Here is a 17,097-nt window from a genome sequence, read left to right on the forward strand (position 1 = left end):
GTGCTCCCCGAAAAAAACGGGGACCAAAAAAAAAAATTCATGACGCGAAAAAGTATGATTGTAATCAGAATGTCGGTAATTTTGTGATTTTATTACAAAATTCCCTTTCATTAAAAGCAGAATCCCACATCTATTTTGTACTGTATTAGATAAAAAAGAAATATATTATTACCTGTCTGCAAATTGTTCATCATCTGACATACTTACATTGGAAACAATTAAAGATGAACAAACTTAGGAATATATCGATAGAAAATATATAAGACCATCGATAAGATATAAACTTCAGGAATTCCCAGAAGATGAAGAAGAATTAGAGTATCACCAAGTTAAAATGCTTGATTTTGCTTCAATTTATAAAAATGATATATATATATATATATATATATATATCACTTTTTAACATCTTGAAATGATTCCATAAACTTTGGTAGTCTTTTCTCTATATATATAGATATATTACTTTATAAAAAGTTATATACATATTGTCGACCCCGAGATCAGCTGAGCCGTTGAATCGTCAAAATAGCGGATTTCTCAGATAACCGATTAGGCCAGCGGATTTTGGGCTCGTTACCGAAGTTCGAGAAATTTCTTAACTTAGCGAGAATAAAATCCCAGACTTCCGAGTGCGATTGGACAAATAAAAAAGTTTTAGTAATACAAAAGTTAATACAAAAGCTGTCCAAATTAATTAGTAAAAAAAGATAATACAATAAAAAATAGGGGATTTTATTCAAAAAATAAAGTTGACCTTGCAATTTTTAACGCCTCCACTTACAAAAAATGTACACACTTATATGTAATGACCCTCTCAAAATCATGCAACTTTTGTATATAGTGTTTCCTAAGTGATGTCGAAAACTTCGGGAAGTAAAAAGAAGGCATATAATGAAACAAGAAAAATATTAAAAATATTAGAATCTAATTATTATCTATTTCTAACACCATCTAAGTCATCACACTTATCTCACTGTTACGATCGGATATATTGCATTTTTTGTAACAAAACCTTTTATTCTCTCGTCTCAGATTAGATAACAGTAAATATAATATCCATTTAACTGAATCGTTACATATTAGTGAATAGTAAAATTAATGTATGCGGACATGTAACATTGAAAAACCGGCGCGGGCGTAAGGTTTTTCAATGTCGCAGACAAACTGTAGAAAAGCTTGTAAATATCCATATCCATTTATATTTGTTAAAACTAATAAAATAAAAATTAATTTAAAGACCATTCAACATATACCGAAGTCTTGAAGTCATTTAAGAAATATGATGTAGAATTATTATCATTTATAAAATGTCTCTAATTTGTCAAAATTCTGCAGCTGAAAATTTTATATAATTATATTTAATAAGCAAAAGATGTATATATACGTTTTATCGCGTAATAAAACGCACGCGGGAGATTCCGGTTGTAAATAATGAATTTATATGGCAATAAGTCAAGATAAAAAATGAAAAAGTATAAGAGCGAACTGCCTGTTATATTATAAAATTAGTCTCTTATAACCGATCTAAATACGACTAAAGGTAATAATCCATTATACAAATAACTTTCTTTAAATTAACTATCTTCCTCTATTACTCATTATAAGCAGTGAAACAAACGTCTGAATCAGCATTCGAAGTTGCGTCTTTTGATCCTCTAAGAAAGCGTAAAATTTATTAGGAAAACATGAGCGAGCAAAGGTATCAAGACACGCGTTTCAACTCTCGTCTAGCTTCTTAGCCTAATTATCTCGGAGAAAGTGTGAAAATGAAAAAGATCGTTAGCTAAATTACGAGAAAATTATTAGGAAACGCACAGGCGCTTCTCGCCGTCTCACAGTGGGCCAAAACGGCAATCTAGCTGGACAAAAGTCGATTTTCGAAGATTAATATTTCTTAAAATAAATAATTATATTTATAAGAAAGATATCTGATAGTTTATTTTCTACAAAATATTTACTATTCACACTTGTAGTTGTGTTATAACAATCGTTTGAATAGGTCGTATAAATGTTATCTCAAAAAACGTCAAATTATTACTCTAGCAGCGCTTGAGAAATAAAGAAGTATTCTGCTTATATTGAAACTTCAAATTAGATAAATATAGAGAAAGGTATATATTTTTAATTCCATTAACAAATCTTATAATAGTTTTTTAATAATAGCGGTATTTTAAGTCAAATTGCCTCTTTTAATAATTTAACCGCCCGTATATGAATTCGAAATAAATGACGATGAACTTAAGGACAATGATAGTGCTATTTCCGCATATATGCACGAAAGTGTTTCATCTTCTGCCGATTGCGATGAGTTCAAAAACAATACCTCACAATATAGTAAGGAACCCCGTACGCATGACTCATCTGAAGAAAATACGTACTCTAGTATTTTGATACCTCGGAAATTTTGGGAGACGTACTTGAATAATGGCACAAGGTTACTCAGTAGCTGAACCGACGCGTTTAATGATTATTTCAAGAAGTCATTTCCAAATTGCGTCTTACGCTTTTTAGAGCACTAGAACAACACAAGGGCGCGCGCTACGCGCGCGCGCCATTCATTCTATTTCATTTATAATTATTTAACACATAAAAATATAAAGTCCATACTTTATGATAATTAGCGTAACACTTGCGAGAAAATTTAATTTTATCTTATAAGGTACATCAAACTATTTTTTTTTTAAATACGTCCTTACACTTTCGAAGAAGTAACAGAGAAAAGGGAAAGAGGAAAATTAAAATTCAGTCTAAAATTTCTCATAAGTAAGTACGTCCTCATTTTCGAAGAAATAACAGGTGTCAAAGAGAAAAATTAAAATCTAGTCGAGAATTTCAAGTAAAGACTTAGGGCATTTGCTCACTTTAAAACGTAATCTTTATGCAAGGATGTATTTCAAATCAAATTATATGTGTGATCCACCCACACCATAATTAGGTTGGGTTAGGTTAGTTTTTTGGATGTGGAGCCTCCGCAGGGGGGGGGGCGAAACCTACTGTTCCACGCATACTCTTTCTCACTTATAGCAATTATGAAGTAAATCTCGCTTCGCGTTGTAAAGATATGCGTGGAACAGTAGGTTCCGCATTCCTTTGTTCATGCATGTACTATTTCGACATATATATTAGTCACACATGCCTTTTAACACTCAAAATAACTGCTACATTTCTCAATTTTTTTTTGTTTATAACTTTTTAATAAACAAAGACAGCCGATTAAGTTATAAGGAAAAGTTACTCAGGGTCATGTCCTTGACAACATATGTCAATCTCAAAGTCGTTCGGAGGTGACACTCTAAAAGTAAATAATTACCAATTATCGTCTTAATGATAATTCAAATTTGGATTTTGGAATCGTACGAAATCTTGAGCATATAATGCAAGAATGTAACGTGTTTTCTCAATCATATCAAATGATGGGTGAAGAATTAGAACAATTTCTGAAGTTGTTATTTTAAAATTTTGTTTTAAAGTGATCAACATATGAACGTGTGGTAAACCACGTTTCTGAAATTCGATAACTGTTGCGTATTATGTGTTTCGAATCGAGTAAACTCCCGCGATCTGCAATTCCCTAGCGGTGACCCAATGCACTGCGATCATCGATCAGCCAATCCCGTGCGCGTCCCTACTATCGCTCAACCAATCGCGTGCGGTCTCCGACCTTCTCTGCACGAACGGGTGCGTGCGAGTTCAGTTGCGATCTGTGTTCCGACGTATGACGAGCACAGTCCCCTCGACGGGTAAAAGTAACCTCTTGTATTGTTGCATTACCGAGCAAGGAATGTAAGTTCGGTAGTGGTGCTAGCGACGAAAGGTGCAATAAACAATAATTAAAACCAAAGACACGTTGTCTTGACCACGCCGTTCCCGAAGACCACGCCGGTGAACACGCGCGGAGGGCGATCCAGCCTGCAGAACTTCTCTCGGGGGACAAGCCCGCAGGAGAAGATTTAACATTTGGTCCTTCGAGCCGGATATCCGGCAAAATCACGCCTTCATTTTCGTCGCCGCCACACAAGGGCTCGACAAAGCCCGCCCGTCGAGATCGGATTGCATCAAACATTCGATGCGATCCCGACAAGCCGTTGTCATTGCGGCACATATTTTCCTCAACGTTCGAGCTCTGCTGCGCCAGGGCGCTGACACCAGACAACAAGGGGACCTCGACAGAGCCTATTCGAACGCATCGCTGCTGATCATCCCGCCACACAGCGAGGAATCGCCAGGCAACGGGCATCGGCAGCCATCTTCCCGCCATCTTCCCGCCATCTTCCCGCCATCTTCCCGCTACACATCGAGGGATCGCGCGGGAACGGACATTGGCAGCCATATTGCGTCGCCTTCTTCCCCCGCATACAGCGACCAATAGCCTGCCACGGGCACCGGCAGTCACGTCACATCGTTTCCTGCTCGTGTTCCGCCGCGACTCGCCAACGCTCTCCGCATTATTGTTAAGGTAAAGAAAGCTGTTTAGCGTTACCCGATCAGAAAGCTCGTTTTACGATGGCTACCGAAGCCGATCTCAATGTGCTTAAAAAACGCCGTGCGACAGTCAAGTCGGCATGTACGCGCATAAAAACTTATGTCGATTCTATTCGCGACCCTACGCCAGCGATAATATCTCAAGTAGAGGAGCGTAAGGACAAATTAGAGCGTCATTGGGACGAATACAACGATGTACAATTAAATCTGGAAATGCTCGATGAGGGCGAGGCCAATGACAGGGGCGCTTTCGAAGCGGCGTATTATGATTTATCGGCTAAGATGCGGGATTTATTAAGAGGTTCTTCTGCCTCACCTCACGTTGCGGCGCCCTCGCCAAGGCCGTCGCTAAGCAATTCCGGAGTATCGGAACCCCTGTGCAATATTCGATTACCTAAGCTCGATTTACCTAAATTTTCGGGAAAATACGACGAATGGTTTCCCTTTCACGACTCATTTACCTCGATGATACACGCGAATACATCAATTAGCGACATACACAAGTTGCAATACTTGAGAGCCGCAGTCTCGGAGGATGCGAATGCGGTGATAGGTTCACTAGAAATGTCGGAAGCTAATTACGCGGTTGCATGGAATCTTCTCAAAGAAAGGTACGACAATAAACGGGTGATAGTACAGACTCATATTAGGGCAATTGTTGACCTGCCAATAATGACCAAGGAGAACGTATCTGAGTTGCGGCAAATCGCGGATGGCGCCGCACGCCACGTGCTTGCTTTAAAGGCTTTAAAACGCCCGACCGATGCGTGGGATGATCTCTTGGTCTATATTCTCAGTTCCAAACTAGACACAAATTCAGCGCGGGAATGGCAGTCGTCTTTGGAAGGCGTAGAGTTACCATCATTAAAGCAGTTTTCCGACTTTCTAACACATCGATGCCGCGTTCTCGAGGCCACTTACAAATCATCCGGTGCCAGCTCGCGTCAGCCGCCCACCAAGCAAAAGGCATCATGCAATAGTGCACTTAACGCGAAATGCGGATATTGTCAGGGCGCACACCTCATTTATCGATGCCCGCAATTCTTGGCTCTTTCTATTCCTAAACGGATAGCCGAAGCTCGTGCTCGTAAAATATGCCTGAATTGCTTACGGTCGACAGCTCACACTTCGAACAAATGCCCGTCTGGGGGTTGCAAGACCTGTACTCGTAAACATAATACGTTGCTGCACTTGCAGCACGGTGTCCGAACAAGCGGAGTCAAGCGGCAACGAAACCATCAATAAAGGCCCTTCGGGGCCAGCTGTTCCGGACGCGGTAATCGCTCATTCATCAAGCGTATCGAATGGTAGCTCCGTACTATTATCAACCGTCGTGGCTCTCGTTTCTGCCGCGGACGGATCCCAAAGGCCTTGTCGCGTCCTATTGGATTCGGGATCGCAAGTTAACCTAATTTCTCGGGAGTGTATCAATAGTTTACGCTTGACCCCGCGTTCCGTGAGCATGTCTATTTCCGGTATAAATGGCACAGCTACGCGCTCCACCGAGGCAGTTCACGTAAAACTACAGTCGCGATTAAATCCGTTTTCCGTTACCCTCGATTGCATAGTTGCTGAGCGCGTAACCGACAGCATTCCCGCATTCAACATGAGAAAATCGGCATTTTATTTACCACGAAACATTCAATTGGCCGATCCTAATTTCAACGTTTCGACGGATATCGACATTCTCGTCGGCGCGAAAGTTTTTTGGAGTCTCATATGCGTGGGGCAAATCAAGGCCTCAGTCAACCACCCAGCGCTACAAAAGACGAGGTTCGGTTGGATCCTGGGTGGTCGGACGGGCACACGCGTCGCGCAAGACCAGAGGGCAGTTGTTCTTCACACTACCGTAAGCAACGCCGAATTACATAATCAGCTCCAACGATTTTGGCGAATGGATGACTTTTCCAACAATCCTAACAATTATACCGTTGAGGAGCAAGACTGCCAGAGGCACTTTTTGAATACTGTTCGTCGCGATACGCAAGGCAGATACGTCGTTAAACTGCCTTTAAAAGAAGGTTGGATCAACAGGCTCGGATATTCGAAAAACATTGCATTAAATCGTTTTCGCGCATTGGAAAAACGGTTTGACCGCGACCCTGCCTTGAGGGGGCTCTACTCCGAATTCATGGAGGAGTATATCGCGTTAGGACATATGAAGCTAATAAACGAGCAATCGCCTAATGAACCGGGCGTCTACTATATACCTCACCATTGTGTTTTTAAAGAAACGGCCGAGGGCCCTAAAATACGCGTAGTATTTAACGCCTCGTGCAAAACTGACACCGGATTCTCCCTAAACGACATCATGTTTGTCGGGCCGGTCGTTCAACAAGATCTCGCATCCATACTTTTGCGTTTTCGCATTCACAAATTCGTACTAGTGGCCGACATAAAAAAAATGTATCGCCAAATACGGCTACATCCCTCTCAAACGCGATTGCACAGAATCTTCTGGCGTAAAGACAATAATTCAAAAATCGAAGTATATGAATCAATGGTCGTCACCTACGGAACCGCGGCGGCCGCCTTTGTGGCCACGAACACGATAAAGCATCACGCAGAGCAACGTGCGCGAGAATATCCCCTCGGTTCATTATGCGTCACGCAAGATTTTTATGTTGATGATATGCTCACCGGCGCGGATTCGATTAAAGAAGCTCTCGCGATTCGCGATCAGACCATACAGTTGCTCAGAGAAGGATCGTTTGAACTCAGCAAGTGGGGATCTAATTGCCCCGAACTGCTATCGGGCGTAAGCTGTCGCGGCGAAAGGATTGTATCGCTCGATAAGGAAAATGATATTCGCATTTTGGGCATTCTCTGGGATCAAGATGGCGATTTCTTCCGATACTCGTATGAACCCAGCCTCGACTCCGGTCCCGTGACCAAGCGTTCAATATTGTCCGAGGTATCCCAATTATTTGACCCGTTAGGTTTGTTAGGCCCCACCATCGTAGTTGCGAAACTCATATTACAGGATCTTTGGCAGTCGGGTCTTGATTGGGATGAGTCAGTGTCTCAGGATACGCATACCAAATGGATGCAGTTTAAACTACAGTTACCCAATATTAAGCAACTACAGATTCCTCGCTGCGTCAGGGGTTGTGCTGACCAGCAGGAAATCGAAATACACGGATTTTGCGACGTCAGCCAGCGCGCTTACGGCGCATGCGTATACGTGCGCATTAAAGTAGGACAAAATGAATACAAGTCTTTCTTGCTTTACTCTAAGTCTCGCGTTGCTCCTCTCAAGGCCGTGACTCTTGCCCGTCTAGAATTATTAGCAGCACTATTGCTCGCTCAATCAGTCGATAAGATCAAAGCATCATTCAACCGGTTGAATTTAACTATTACATTGTGGTCGGATTCCACTATAACCTTACATTGGATCTCCTCTCCGTCCCGCAAATGGACCACTTTCGTGGCGAACCGTGTTGGAGAGATTCAAAGATTAACCGAACCACATCAATGGCGACACGTTGCGTCCTCTGACAATCCGGCAGATGTGTTATCACGAGGACTGCTTCCTAACGAGCTAATACACTCGCACATGTGGTGGCACGGCCCTCCGTTCCTACAATTACCCGAACACCAATGGCCTAGCAGCAAATTTGTCTTGCCAAGCGAGATTCCTGAACAGAGAAAGATTTGCGCAGTTGCCGTACCCCATCATCCTAGTATCATCGATGACCTACTTAACAAGTTTTCCAATCTGAACAAAGTATGTCGCATTATTGCCTATTGCCTTAGAGTCTCAGCTCCGAGGAATTCTAAGCCGTCAACCATTGCCGTATCACCCAAAGAAATGACTCATTCGTTAAACACAATGTGTAAAGTCATCCAAAAACAATCCTTCGCAAATGAATACGATTCTTTAGCCAATCATCGCGACATTGACAAAGCTAGCAATCTTCTGTGTCTTTCCCCTTTCATGGACGAGGACCGACTAATCCGAGTAGGCGGAAGATTAAAAAATTCCGCACTGGCCTTCGACGCCCGCCATCAGATTGTACTGCCGCGAAATCACGAGTTGTCTAAACGTATAATTGAGCTAGAACACGTGCGCAATATGCACTCGGGTTTACAGGCCACTATGGCAGCGGTAAGGCAACGATTTTGGCCGCTCTCGTTGAGGTCAGCCACGCGGAAAATGATAGCTAAATGTGTCACATGTTTTAAGGTAAAACCTATCTCTTCTGAGGCATTGATGGGCTCCTTGCCCGAGAGTCGCGTTACGGTATCACGGGCGTTTACGCATTGCGGAGTGGATTATGCCGGTCCGGTAATACTACGGGAGGGTAAGCGTCGTAACTCACGAAATCATAAGGCGTACATTTCTGTCTTCGTATGTTTCGCTACCAAGGCGGTGCATTTAGAGCTCGTTAGTGACTTTACCACCGACTCATTCATCGCCGCTCTCAAGAGGCTCATTTCGCGTAGAGGTAAACCAGAACGGATCTATTCCGATAACGCAACAAATTTTGTAGGTGCACAAAGGCAAATAAAAGAATTATATGATTTCTTAAAGACCGACGACGCGCGAGTTCCCATAGAGCATTTCCTGCGCGAACAAAAAACTGAATGGAGCTTTATTCTTCCTAACGCTCCTCATTTCGGCGGTTTATGGGAGGCTGCGGTTAAGTCTGTTAAATTCCACCTCGCACGCATAGTGGGTGGCTCGCATTTAACTTTCGAGGAGATGCAAACCGTTTTATGCGAAATTGAAGCAATTTTGAATTCGCGTCCTATCACGCAATTAAGTTCGGACCCTAATGACATGAATTACTTAAGTCCAGGACACTTTCTGATCGGGGCACCGTTGAATAGTTTTCCTGCCTCGGATTTAAATGATACTAATGTAAACAAGTTATTGCGTTGGCAAGTAATTGAGCAAATGCGTCAGCACTTTTGGCGCAGATGGAGTCACGAGTATCTCAACACCCTCCAGCAGAAGAATAAGTGGAAGACGGCCAAGGGTGAGCAGCTAAAGACTGGGCAATTAGTCATAATAAAACAGCAAGCGACCGCACCCCTGCAATGGCCCATCGGACGAGTACAGGAGATACACACCGGATCCGACGGCGTGGCGCGCTCGGCCACTGTCAAGACGAGCAAGGGCACGTATGTTAGGCCTCTTGCCAAACTGGCAATATTACCCGCGTAGCCACCAAATTTTCAGTTCCTCTTTTTATTGTGATTTACTTTACCGAATTATGATCACACATTTTCACCTTTTTGTTGTTTAATTATCCTCTTATCTTTAAGTGTCGCGCATTAATTAATTTTTATATGTTGCGTTTAGATGTAAGGACTGCATATTTAATCGTCAGTACAAATTGATTAGTCATTTAGTTTAAGCTCGCGCGAAGTCAATTCCAACACACCTTTTCGACCAGTAGATTCACCACATGTTGACTCTCGTTTGAACGTTATGTCTTTCTAGCATAATACGTTGAAGGCGAACCCTTCAAGGGGGGCGGCGTTGTTGCGTATTATGTGTTTCGAATCGAGTAAACTCCCGCGATCTGCAATTCCCTAGCGGTGACCCAATGCACTGCGATCATCGATCAGCCAATCCCGTGCGCGTCCCTACTATCGCTCAACCAATCGCGTGCGGTCTCCGACCTTCTCTGCACGAACGGGTGCGTGCGAGTTCAGTTGCGATCTGTGTTCCGACGTATGACGAGCACAGTCCCCTCGACGGGTAAAAGTAACCTCTTGTATTGTTGCATTACCGAGCAAGGAATGTAAGTTCGGTAGTGGTGCTAGCGACGAAAGGTGCAATAAACAATAATTAAAACCAAAGACACGTTGTCTTGACCACGCCGTTCCCGAAGACCACGCCGGTGAACACGCGCAGAGGGCGATCCAGCCTGCAGAACTTCTCTCGGGGGACAAGCCCGCAGGAGAAGATTTAACAATAACATATACATATGCTGCTACCTTACCAAAAAATTTTTGTTTAACAATCACATCTATATAAGATAATCTTTTTTAATATTAAAAACGCGAGCACAAATATCAGGTCTATCATAAGCTTGTTGACCAGGCAAAAGATTTTCTGTAATTTCACGCCATTTTGGATTACAGGTCATTATTGTGACAAAAAGATCTGGTTTACCAAATTTAACAACAAGTGAAATTGCATCTTGGTAATTTTGAAACATATTACGTGGTGAGCCGATAAACGTAGAAGGAAGTATAACCATTTTTCCAATACGTCCATTTAAATTGTTTACCATATTTTCCATATAATCTATTAAACCTTGATATGTTTCAGAACGCAACTCTTTTTGATGAGTCTTGCAATATTCCGTTCTGTCTCTTTCTATTCTTACATAATTGTCTACAAGCCATTGTTGGAATAAGCGTCGTCCTAATAAAAAAATATTAAAATTATCACGAATAGCCATGCGATACTTGACATATTGCCCTCTACTTATACGTTTGTCACTATTTAATTTCTTTAAAAGACAATGCCATCCTTGAGTACCGTATGGATAAAACAATGGATAGATCCATGGCTCAACATTTGGGTTCATGATACTAATATTTTGCAAAGTTTTGGTATTCTTATTACGTACTACAACGTATGATTCAGGGATTTCTCCATCAGCAGTTGTAGCGAAATCAGCAGCAACTTCATTCGTTCTTTGGGCATTATATCGACGTCGATCCGTTTCTGGTCTTAAGTTAAATAATAATTGTAATCCCAATTGATTAGATTCTAATTGTCGTTGATTTTCTAATTCTTCACCCATCATTTGATATGATTGAGCAAACACGTTACATTCTCGCATTATATGCTCAAGATTTTGTACGATTTCAAAATCCAAATTTGAATTATCATTAAGACGATTGTGCCGTTATTTTGCGTGTCCCGAAGATCCACAAAAGGGATCGACGGCGCCATCCGAGCGATACTGCGCGAACCATTCGTCATCAACACCGCGCCGCGTATTTCCGAGGGAAAGCGGAGCTAATCACGCGTCGAACAGATGACTCTCGAAGAATTCGGCGGCGATCCGGAAGGAGCGCCCGTATCGGGGAATCGCGGGCCGCTCCAGTAGTCGTCATTGCTGTGCTCCGAAACGACAGAACGATTCTGACAGTGACTCGAGCCGGTCGACTATTACTCCGCGTTGCCAAACCGGAGTCACTATCGTCCGACCGCGAAAGCACGGTCGTCGCGTTCGAGCGTCTCCCACGCAAGCTTTGCGTACGAACAGCGATACGTTCTCAGCGATTGTGAAAAGAAATAAAGACGAGTTCTTGTGACGGCGATACCTGTGTCGAGTTAATACACGTCCGATCCCTGCACTCCGCATCCCTCTCGGGATAATCAGCACATCAATCAACATTTTGTGGTCCTTCGAGCCGGATCGGAGCGTGCATACGAGACAAGCGGCACAAGAAATTTGCCTGGCAAGAACGTGCAACCGGCGTCGTCCGACCACTACACCAAAACCAAAGGGCGTGGACGACGTTCAAATCATGGACGAACTAATGGCGCAGCAACAAGTCCTAATCCGCTCAATCGAGCGAGCCTTGGACAATTTCAAAAAACTTAGGAAGGCCAATTTCACGTACGGAATCGTACGCAACCGACTGCAGACATTGAAGGAAGCCTTTGCTCGCTGTGAGCAATTACATGGACGGATCCTTGCGGCCGCCACGACGGAGTTTATCGAGACAGATAAATACTTCACCGAGGATCACTTTTCTGCATGCGAGACGAAGTACCTCACCGCTTCCGACTACATGGCCGAGTGGCAGAGTCAGTTGGAGCCGACGCTGCCGTCTTGTGAATCATCACCCGTAAGCCAAAAACATCACAGCATTTCGCCGCGGTCAACATTTCAACTCCCGCGTATAAATCTTCCGACATTCTCCGGCGAATTTAGCGAGTGGAAAGCGTTTCGCGATCAATTCAAATCGTTAGTAATCGGCAACGCCGACTTGGCAAATGTGAATCGCATGCAATATTTGCACTCCTGTGTAAAGGGTGACGCCAGAGCCGTCATTCAGAATCTTGCACTGACCGACGCGAATTTCAAGGTCGCGTGGAACCTCCTCACTGTTCGCTACGATAATCAACGCCGGTTAGTGCACGAGCACATTCATGCTCTTCACACGCTTCCCCAAGCTAATATCGACTCCGCAACCGCCCTCACTGCGTTGCGTGATAGAGCGAACGTCGCGGTTCAAGCGTTGCGAAATCTCGGGCGTTCAGTTGACACATGGGACGATATACTAGTGTACTTAATTGTCCAAAAATTTGACAAAGTCACGAGAAAGGCGTGGGAATTGCAGTTGGGAGACACGTTGGAATATCCCTCGTACGAACAACTAGAACAATTCCTCGCTGCGCGAATACGTGCGTTCGAGAACATTCTACCAGTCTTGCCGTCGCCAAAAGGCAGTAAACAAAACTCGACGTCCGTTCAAAGTCATACAACGAATGCGAATTCAGCTAAGTGTCCCCTGTGTCAAAAGACGCACTTTTTGTCCGGACTCTCGGCAAAAGGCCTGCTCTCAGCGGCGAGAGCTAGTTAAGAAATTCAATTGCTGCTTCAACTGTCTGAGTACCAAACACGCTCGGAATGCGTGCCCAAGTAAACATACCTGTCGACAGTGTTAACAGAAGCATCATACGCTGCTTCACGATAGTTCGAATAAAGACACGACCGTCGAGGATTCACCTGAGTCTAACGAGTCGAAGGTTGACGAATCCACAACAATCAACTCTCACTTGCTCTCCAAAACAAGTTTTTCGAAAACGAGCATATTGTTAGCTACTGCGTGGATCCGGGTGAATGGCTCGAACGGTCGAACCGATGTCGTTCGCGCGTTGTTGGACCAAGGGTCGGTAACAACTCTCATAACCGAGAGATTAGCGCAGCGGTTGCGATTGTCGCGCGAGCGCGTATCCGTTTCAATAACGGGAATCGGGAACACCGCCGCCACGGCAAAATATGCTGCTCAAATCGAAGTATCTCCTCGCGACGGGGCGGAACCGTCATTGCCCGTTACGGCACTGGTCTTAAAATCGCTCACCAATTACATACCACAACGAGCGGAAACAGTGACTCACTTGTCGTATATCCGTCAGCTTGAACTAGCCGACGGAGATCCGACCAGCTCGGATCAAATTGATGTCATTATAGGCGCGGATTTGTACGGCGCGATCTTGTTGCCGGGCGTGTGCGCTCGCGGTCCCAATGAGCCCGTCGCTCAGAACTCCATCTTCGGGTGGGTTCTCTCGGGTCCCATGCCGTCGCGATCACGGTCGGACAGCGCGTCGATACGGATTCACCACTGTACAGTGCTCACGGAACTCAATAATCAGTTGAAACGTTTCTGGGAAATAGAGGAGCTTCCGCGACAAACATTCCTCTCCCCGGAAGAACACCGGTGTGAAGAACACTTCATATCCACGCACACTCGAGCTCCGAATGGGCAGTACATAGTCCGACTTCCATTTAAAACAGATCCACCCATCGATATAGGTGAATCAAAATCAATAGCTCGTTCCCTGTATTTGCGTCTCGAATCTCGCTTAAAATCACAACCGGAGATCGCGAAAGAGTACAACGAGTTCCTGCGAGAATACGAACGATTGGGCCACATGGTCAAAGCTCCCCCATCCGAAAGTTCCAATCCGCAGACAGTCTACATACCGCATCATGCGGTCATGCGCGAACACAGTGCTACATCGCACTTACGAGTCGTCTTTAACGCTTCCCAACCGACGTCAAACGGTGTATCCTTGAACGACCATCTCCTGGTCGGCCCGAAATTGCAGACGGACTTGGCAGCAGTAATTTTGCAATGGCGACAATTCCGGTTCGTATTTACGGCCGACATCGCAAAAATGTATAGACAAATTCTAGTAGATTCACGCGATGTCAATTATCAAAGAATTTTGTGGCGTCCGCATCCCGCCGCCCCGATTGAAGCATATATAATGCTCACCGTAACGTATGGGACAGCATGCGCCCCGTTTTTGGCCCTTTGCTCCTTAAAACAAGCCGCGAAGGACGAAGTCGCGAAATTTCCATTGGCCGTCTCGGTCATTCTTCGACGCACCTACGTAGACGATTGTGTCTTTGGTGCCGATGATGAACCTCTCGCGCGACAAACAAGAGAACAACTAATCGGCTTGTTGGGTAACGCGGGATTTAAACTTCGGAAATGGGCAAGCAACCGCGTCTCACTCCTGGCCGGCATAGACCCGACGGATCACGGGCTCGCACAGTCAAAACCTCTTTGCGCGGACGATCATGTCAAAGTTCTGGGGATTAAATGGAATCCCAGCGCGGATGCATTTCAGTTTGAAGTCACGATTTCTTCCGTTCCGGAGACAAAACGCGCGATTTTTTCAACCATTGCCAAAATCTTTGACCCCTTGGGATGGCTAACTCCGATGGTCATAACCGCCAAAATCCTGATGCAACAACTATGGTTGATAAAATGTAATTGGGATGACGTCGTTCCTGACGACTTTCTAATAAGATGGCGGACGTATCATTCGCAATTAAAGTTAGTGCGGGAGATCTCGATTCCAAGGTGGACCGAATACGGTTCGGACACGTTCACCGCCGAGATTCATGGATTCGCGGACGCGTCGACCTCCGCCTACGGCGCGGTCGTGTATTTGAGAATTATAAAAATTGACGGATCTATTCAAGTCACGCTACTAACTGCTAAATCAAAGGTGGCACCGCTCAAGCCAATGACTGTCCCGCGATTAGAACTGTTAGCAGCATTATTGCTGGCGCGATTGATCGCTTTCGTGCGATCAGCTCTCGAATTACCAAAAATCGCGTGCTACGGTTGGATAGATGCTAAAGTCGTGTTAGCCTGGATTACGCAATCTCCATCGCGATGGAAGGTCTTCGTGGCCAATCGAGTGCACGAAGTGCAACAACTCGTCCCGGATGCGATATGGCGTCACGTTCCCTCAGAACAAAATCCCGCGGATCTCGCGTCAAGAGGCACTCCTCCCTCCAAAATGTTGGACTTGCCTCTCTGGTGGAATGGTCCAGTCTGGCTTCAAATGGCTCAAGATCAATGGCCACAGCCACAATTCCTCCATCCTTCCGTCTCACCTCTAGAAGAGCGAACCAGTGTGGTGAGCCACCTCCTTCCGTCTCTAGACGAGTGGGAGCTGAGCACTCGTTTCTCCTCGTGGACAAAGTTGCTCCGGGTGACCGCGTACGTACTCCGGTTCGTTCAACAAACACGAAAGCGCGAAGTCACGAGCTCCTTTCTTCTTCCGGAAGAAATTAATTCCGCGCGCGATTTTTGTCACTCGAGTCACTCGAGCATTCTTGCATTGCGGCATCGATTACGCGGGACCGATTCAAATACGGACTAACCCTGGTCGAGGGCACAAGTCTCGGAAGGCGTATATAGCGGTCTTCGTATGCATGACAGTCAAAGCTATACACCTCGAGTTGGTGAGCGATTGTTCGACTCCAGCCTTTGTCTCCGCATTCGATCGCTTTTGTGCTCGCCGCGGAATCCCTAGCGATATGTACTCCGACAACGCGACAAACTTTCAGGGCGCACAACGCGAATTAGCTGTAGCGTGGCGCGCTGCCACGAGCGATCCTAACGTAATCAACAAACTAGCCGCTCAGGGAGTCAAATGGCATTTCATTCCTCCGTCAGCTCCTCATTTTGGAGGGCTCTGGGAAGCTAGCGTGCGAAGGGTAAAATACCACCTGAAACGAGTAATCGGTGCTCATACTCTCACGTTTGAAGAGATGAGTACATTATTGTGCAAAGTCGAAGCTTGTCTAAATTCCCGCCCAATAGCGCCGATGTCCGACAACTACGACGACTGTTCCGCATTGACTCCCGGGCATTGGTTGATCGGGTCCACGCTCACTAGTTTTCCGGAGCCTTCATTGCTCAATGAAAAGGAAACGCGTCTCACCCGATGGCAACTCCTGAGTCAAATGCGTGACAGCTTTTGGAAAACGTGGTCACACGATTATCTGCATACGTTGCAACAACGTCCGAAATGGCGCGACATTCAGGATTTGGCGCGGGTGGGACGCCTGGTACTTTTGCGAAATCCCATGGCACCTCCGTGCAATTGGGAGTTAGGACGCATCATTGAATGTCATCCTGGTGACGATGGGTTAACGCGGGTGGTCACAGTTAAAACTGCACGCTCTACATACAAGCGTGTCCTCGCCAAAATATGCTTTTTGCCGGTGGATCTAACCACTGACAATGACGATCCCCCTACATCAGCTGGATGACATTTGAAAGTCCTTATCAAGCTTGTATATAGTGTATAAATTGCGTTTACAAATTATGTTAGATTATAAGTTCCTGCGTTAGACAATAAGTTGCATATAATTGTGAAATCGCGTCATGTCACTTTACTCGCATCCTTCAAAACCGTGCCCCTTATGGCGGGCGGCAAGCATAACTTTATCGGATAGTAAATCCGAGGCGGGCGGTATGTGCCGTTATTTTGCGTGTCCCGAAGATCCACAAAAGGGATCGACGGCGCCATCCGAGCGATACTGCGCGAACCATTCATCATCAACACCGCGCCGCGTATTTCCGAGGGAAAGCGGAGCTGATCAC

At 44.9% G+C, this 17,097-nt stretch overlaps 3 protein-coding genes across 3 annotated transcripts; all 3 read left to right on the plus strand.

The window, feature by feature from the left end:
• The first annotated feature begins 4,503 nt into the window (after window positions 1-4,503).
• Window positions 4,504-5,727, plus strand: LOC139787146 (uncharacterized). Its single transcript, XM_071726234.1, has one exon. It carries the CDS (start codon window positions 4,504-4,506, stop codon window positions 5,725-5,727), a length of 1,224 nt encoding a protein of 407 aa, XP_071582335.1.
• Window positions 5,728-5,944: 217 nt separating this feature from the next.
• Window positions 5,945-9,652, plus strand: LOC139787147 (uncharacterized). Its single transcript, XM_071726235.1, has one exon. It carries the CDS (start codon window positions 5,945-5,947, stop codon window positions 9,650-9,652), a length of 3,708 nt encoding a protein of 1,235 aa, XP_071582336.1.
• Window positions 9,653-11,982: 2,330 nt separating this feature from the next.
• On the plus strand, window positions 11,983-16,763 carry LOC139787148 (uncharacterized). The gene is made up of 3 exons (XM_071726236.1): window positions 11,983-13,008; window positions 13,133-15,622; window positions 16,056-16,763. Exons 1-3 carry the CDS (start codon window positions 11,983-11,985, stop codon window positions 16,761-16,763), a joined length of 4,224 nt encoding a protein of 1,407 aa, XP_071582337.1.
• Window positions 16,764-17,097: the final 334 nt, after the last annotated feature.

The sequence above is a fragment of the Temnothorax nylanderi genome, unplaced genomic scaffold (assembly GCF_030848795.1).
Source record: "Temnothorax nylanderi isolate EJ_2023f unplaced genomic scaffold, tnyl_v1.0 TNYL_tig1299_pilon, whole genome shotgun sequence".
NCBI classification, from domain to species: Eukaryota; Metazoa; Arthropoda; class Insecta; order Hymenoptera; family Formicidae; genus Temnothorax; species Temnothorax nylanderi.